This window comes from Pyrus communis, chromosome 15 (assembly GCF_963583255.1).
Source record: "Pyrus communis chromosome 15, drPyrComm1.1, whole genome shotgun sequence".
Lineage (NCBI taxonomy): Eukaryota > Viridiplantae > Streptophyta > Magnoliopsida > Rosales > Rosaceae > Pyrus > Pyrus communis.
Window position 1 is genome coordinate 11,868,754 of NC_084817.1, and position 6,610 is coordinate 11,875,363.

At 37.4% G+C, this 6,610-nt stretch overlaps 1 protein-coding gene across 1 annotated transcript; it reads left to right on the forward strand.

Annotated features, from left to right (window-relative positions):
• The first annotated feature begins 5,181 nt into the window (after positions 1-5,181).
• LOC137718688 (uncharacterized) lies at positions 5,182-6,384 on the forward strand. Its single transcript, XM_068458235.1, has one exon. It carries the CDS (start codon positions 5,285-5,287, stop codon positions 6,023-6,025), a length of 741 nt encoding a protein of 246 aa, XP_068314336.1. The 5' UTR covers positions 5,182-5,284; the 3' UTR covers positions 6,026-6,384.
• The last annotated feature ends 226 nt before the right edge of the window (positions 6,385-6,610 follow it).

Below are 6,610 nucleotides of genomic sequence, written 5' to 3' on the forward strand. Positions count from 1 at the left end.
AAAAGGGAAAGAAATGGGTGAGAGGGAGATGAGAGAACAAACAAAGAAAAAAGCAAGAGAGAAATGGGAGAGAGGAAGGTGGCGGCATGAGAGGAAAAAAATGAAGAAAAAAATGGAGAGAAGGAACATGGCTGGGACAAGAAAAGAAGGAATAATTAGTATGCTAGGGTTTCTAACTTTCTGATAGGAGGCTTAACATTCTATTTGGGCTTGAAGGATTTCAAGTTTGGGCTTAGAATTAGTTTGGAAATAAATATCCATTATACATAATAATTAAAAATTTATATAAAATTAATATATATTTATTCGGTTTGGTTCGGTTTTTGAATCCCAAAAACCGAAACAGAACCAAACCATTTCAGTTCGATTTAGTTTTTTTTTTCAATTTGGTTTTTTCGATTGCGGTTCGATTTTCAGTCCCTTTTTTTCGGTTTTTGAGTTTTTCAACCCACCCCTACTCCCAACCAAGGTTAAACTTAGTGGTACAACTTGGATTAGGTCAACCCAAATCCGCCTATGCCCAACTTGATTTTGAACCTGATCAAGCAGGTTAAAATGAAGTAAAAATTTACTCAAATCCGACTTCAACTTGATTATTTATTGGGTTGGGTTTGGTTGATGCTTTGCCCGTCCATGTCAACCCAAAACCAACCTAATTTCTAGCCCGAATTGCTCATGCACATATTTATGGCCTCACTTCAAATTATATAAGCTACATACAAGTTTGGGTGGACTACACTCGAAGTCTGTTGTTTGGCCTTCATTTGAAAAATGAACGATAGTGTTGCTTTTACGTTTCTTTTGGGTTAAATATTGGTATTGTCTTGTCATTTTATTTTAACTTTGCATGGTTGAAACTTTAGAAATGCATCTCACGCTATTTGGTTTATTTTAAATAGGTTAGTCTTATTTGGTTCAAAATTTGATATTTATTTTATAAAATAATGTGTTACCATTGGACAAACCCAAATCCAACCGTAGTAAGGCCGAACCCAAATAAACCCGCATGAGGCCGAGTTCAACCTATACATGAATTAAGAATTTTAGATTAGGATTGAGTTGATTGTCGAACCTGCCCAACCCGTCCGAATTTCACCCCTAGTTAAAATTAGGGGTGGGTTAAAAATACCGCAAGACTGAAAAAACCGAATCGAACGAAAAAACCAAACCAAATTGAAAAAATCGAACCGAATCGAACCAAATTCTTTTGGTTCGGTTTCGATTTCAGTGGTCTAGAAACCAAACCGAATTAATTAAATTAATTTTTTATTATTTTATTTATTTAATTATATGTTTTGGGTATTATTTTTTAAACCCAATTTGTAAGTCCAAATGTGCTAAAGCCTAATGTGTTGCCAAATTTTAAGCCCAAAATATTAAAAAAAATCCTTTAGCAACTCTAAGCTCTAACCTATTATTTCTCCCCCTTCTTTTCTTTCACCCTAGTCGCATCTTACTATCTCTCCATCTTCTTTCTTTCTTTTTCTTTTCTGTCTCTCTTTCATTTCTTTATCCTAGACTTCAGCTGCACCTACATTCTTCTCTCCTTTTTTTCCTCCCTAGCCGGACCTTCATTCTATTTTGCTCTCTAATCATCCTCTTTTTTTTCTCCCTCTTCGTATTTTGTTGCATCAATACTAGCCCACAAGTCCTTCAAACCCTAAACTTTTCTCACACTTGCCGAGTGAAACCCCAAAGAAAAAGAGTAAGCCAGTTTGCAGATTTTGTTCGATTTTTTGTGTTGTGGGGTTGTTAGTTATTTAAACTTTAGCTAAATTAATATAATTGTTGTTGTGATTTGTAGATGAAGATAGTGGTTTGATGAGTATGTGCGATGTTGTTGCAGATTTGTTTCTTTACCAATATCCAGATTTAAAAAATAAAAAATAAAAGCATGGAAAAAACCAAACCAGACTGAAACCAAACGAACAAAAAACTAAAGAAAAATCGAACCGAACAGTAACTTCGGTTTGGTTTCCGATTTCGGCTAAAAACCGATCCAAATAGAACTGAACCTAGGGATGGGCAAAATACCCAAGGGTTTGGGTAACCGCTTTTACCCGCCCATTTAAAGTTCACGATTACAGTTATGGGTAACCGTTTAGATGAACAAACGGTTATGGGTATAATTGTTTATCCATGAAATTTAAATGATCGGTTATGGGTATTACCCGCAGTTATAACGGGTCCATTTACCCATTTAATTTAATATATGTAAAATCTAAAAAAAAAATTAAAAACCCTAAATTTGAAATTAGTTTGATGTTTTTTAGTAGGGATCCTGTTAAATCTCATTGGTGAAGGGAATGGTTTCTATTTGACAACCAAATTCTATTTGACAACAAAGTTTTATATTATAGTTTTCACTCAAATCGTGTTAATTTCTCATGTGGCTATGGAGGTTATCTTCGGGATTAAGGACACATATTCGAACATAAGTGCAAATGATCGGTGTATCAAAAAATTACCATGTGATAACATTACATGACGTTGGACCGAAAAATTACTTGTTAGAAAAAAGAAACGTTATCCTAATTTCTAGGGTCGAAGATAACGAATTCTCCAATGAAGCATTTTCTATGCTGCTAAAAGAACACCAAAATTAGATGTGCTTTACATGAACAATTAAAGACGGGAATCGTACACCATCCCTAAATCTTCATTTTACAACAACCTTCAAAAATCCCAGCACTGTCCAGATTACTTTATTTTTGTTTTTTACTTTGGAGGTATTGGTGATACTAATTCAATTTATGCATATAGGTGTGTGAAAAATCATGGATTGTAAATCTTCTATTTATGCATACTGATGAATGGTGATACTAACTCAATTGATTTGGTCTCCGCTTTCATTTGCTTTTTTTCTTTTTTTCTTTTTTTTCCTAATAACTAAGTGTACAATGTTAACCTTTTGTGATCACTTACCTCTATTGGATTCATGCTAATTGGTGTCGGTGTTCCTAAATGGGATACTAATTCAATTTATAAATTTCTTTTGTAGGCCTCTTTTGGTGACAACGAGTCGATGAGACTTTGTAATTGAATGTGCTAAAGCATTAGTGTTCGAAAGTGTTTAGTTTCGGAATATTTTGGAGCTTTGAATCATCTAGTACTCAAGATAATGACTACTTTTTGTTTTTAGAAGCTTTACTTTGTAATCATATAGATTATAATTAAAGACTTGCTTCGGTGTAGCAGAAAAATATCGTTCATAAACCATTATTTCAATTATTGGAATTCTATGAGGATTTAAATGATAAAATAGGAAAATACATGCTAAAATATACCTAAAACGGTATTTAATTGTCAGAAAACGAAAATTATAACAAATTTTTCTTTTGTAATTTTCAAGTTGTTAAAAAAAAAAATGTAGACAAGTGAAAAATGGGTAAATGGGTAAAAAAAAAAGGATAAACGGGTTAAAAAATGGTTATGGTTAAATGGATACACGGTTATGAGTATGGTTAACCATTTATAAACGGTTATGAGTATGGGAATAACCATTTATGCAATTACCCAACGAGTAAACAATTATATGGGTATGGATATAATGGGTAAATAACCGCGGTTACCCGCCTGCCATAACCGTTGCCCATCCCTAACCAAACCCACCCCTAATTAAAATCACGAAGGCGTGTTTCACACGTCATTAGACGGCTGGAGGAAGTTGTGTGGGAACCTTCGCAATGACAGATTTTTCAGTGTGACCGGTACATGGGATGGTACATCACGTGTCACTATACAAATTCTGGAATATGTGTGCTAAAAAGTTAATAACTTAAAAAATAAAAATTTTCACCACTCCCATTAAAACATGTGGTATACCACTTGTGTTCTTGTCACAACTAAAATTTCCTCCTTCACAACACGCTTCACCAGAATCACCACCACCGCCTTCCATGTGCCCGGTGATAAGTTCTTGCTGTCCTCCGATCACGTCCGAACACATGGCATCTTTCTATACATGCACACGAAAGCGGGAAATCAAATACGACAAAACTCTATTCTGTCTGTTTTGGCTACATCCAGTTTTGGATTAGTAGATAAGATAAGATTTAAATCAGACTTAAGAAGTGTGACTCCCCTAAGAAAACCAGGCAACCCCATTCCTTAATTTTTAATTATTTGTTATCGTTATCTTCCCATCTTGATTAATCATTAATCAGCTGGTGATTCAACCTATAATCGATGCTATTCATATCATTAACATTATGGATGACGCTAAAACAAATATCACAATAATCACGATTATGCAAGGTTTTGTAACTCAATTAATTAGAAAACATTTTCACTCATGCCTCTGTGAGTCTTCCTAGCCTCCCGTCCCGTGGCTTGCCACCAGTTGTCCCTCTTTTAAAAAAAAAAAAAATCTCATATTCGAATTCTCTGGCAAATATTATTTGTATATAAGAAAAGTAATATCTAACTATAATCATTGATATGATAAGTAATTTTTACGAAGAAACCATCATGATCGATTAAGAAAATGTTACAGAGTAACTCATGTAGCACTTGGACACAATTGGCCATGGTACAACCAAAGTTTAAAATATCTTTGATGCGGCCGATATTTTCATGAAAATATTCAAAAAAAAATCAAAGAAAGATATGAAAATGAGGGGAGAAGTCTAATATTGACTTTATATCGGAGAAACTATTAAGTTTAGGCTAAAATTGGTAGATATTGTCGATATGTCTGACATATCTGTTAAATATCGAAGAAACTCTATTTCGTCCAAACCAATATTTAATAATCCCTAAAGTTTTATTTTAAATTTCTATGATTTCTATCAAAAGCAACCGATATCGATATTCGATATATCCGTAACGCTGTGTACAACTTGATGAATTAAACACGATCCAGAAGTATGATTTGTAATATGTGACATGTAAATCCATAATTAGAATGTTAATTTGGATTACAGACTAATGACAGGTCCATAATAAATAAACAAAATCAAGCTCTCTTTAAGTCCACCAATTGTCCACAACGCGGTTTTCACACCGAAATATCCAAAAATAATTCAAATTAAATTAAATTAAATTAAAATGAATTAAAAAAAAAATAGCAAAAAACGGTACCACGCACGACCCACGGCTTCTTCGGGTGCCGCTTCCCCACCCAATCCCCCCACCCCCCCCCCCCCCCAGTCACTCCCCCTCAACCTATAAGTACGCCTCCACCCGCCACCTCCCCTCTCCATCAACAACCAAAATTTTAGAGCCCTCTTTGTTTCTCGAGAAAATAAAAAGAAAGAAAATACTCCAAACTCCAATCCTATCGATGCTGAACGAGGAACTCCGTTCTCAGTCGCCGACGTCGCCTCTCCACCACCACAAGCGCCACTCCCGATCAATCTGCCTCCCCGCCTGCTTCTCCAGCATGAGCACTCACCCCTTCGACGTTCTCGACAACGATGCCGACCACTACCACAACTGCAACAGCCAGAGGGCCCGCACACCTCCGCCGAGGTCGCCGCTGCCGGAGATCAAAGACCGCTGCATGCACCTCATATCAAAGATCGGCGGCGGGAGAGTACGGCGCCGCAACTCCTCCGCCGACTTTAGCTATGATCCGTCCAGCTACGCCCTGAACTTCGAGGACGACACCAGCAAGGCCGAAGATCAGCTCCTCGTCTACGGCTTCTCGGCTCGGCTTTCGGCATCGTCCATCCCGACGACGCCGCTCAAGAAGAAGGTGAGCCCGCTCGACGAAATTTTGGAGAACGAGGAAGAGTTCGCTGCTGAGGCGGCTGATAAGGATAAGGAGGCCAAGAGCCGGGCGAACGGCGGCGCCGCTCAGAGGAGGCGGGGTAGGAGCCGGCACTCATTGGCTTCGGCCGACTTTGGCTACGAGCCGTCGAGCTACACCAGGGATTTCGAGGACGACGTGAACCGAGCTGACGAGATTATCTCCCTCAGAAGGTTTGGGGGGTTGCTGGCGCAGCCGAAGCAGAGCTTGACGACGGCGCCTCCGCCTGCCAAGTGTTCGCCGTTGCGTCCGGAGATTGCTGCGTTTAGCTAAAGATTAATTGCGTTTTGATAATGCAATTACAAATGTGTCGTCATCTGCTAGGGTTCTGCAACTGATATGGCGGATGAGATTTTTCGGTTGAATTCGAGGCTCCGTACGACCAGAAACGGTGGGGATTTTTTGGTTTCAGAGTTGAAAGAAATCCCGCGGGGGGCGGGGAGATCGTGGCAGTTGATTATTGGGGCGGGCTGTTCGGCTGACAATTTAGACGAGTTTAAAGCCCATTTCTCTTCAAATTAAAAGCTGGGCTCGTAAGGCCAGGAACTCGTATTGTATTTTTCCTTATTATGTAGTTGTTTAATTAAATAATTTTAGGAGAAATTGAAATTTGGGTTGTTTAATTTGAGACATATTATAATTATTTTTTAGTATAGCGATATATTTTATACTAAGGAGAGGGGGAGTTTGGCTAAGCCACACAAATGGGCAGCCTATTTTTGTTTTTGAAATAGAAGGAGAGAGGAAGTTTTTTTGTTTTTTTATTTATTTATTATTTATTTTTATTTTATTAGAAATATGTTAAAATTACATGTAGGTGAGGGTTTGAAAAAAAAAACAAAATTTGGTTGTGTGAAA

Coding starts and splice junctions, on each gene's coding strand:
- LOC137718688 (XM_068458235.1), top strand. CDS start 5,285: ATGCTGAACGAGGAACTCCGTTCTCAGTCGCCGACGTCGCCTCTCCAC.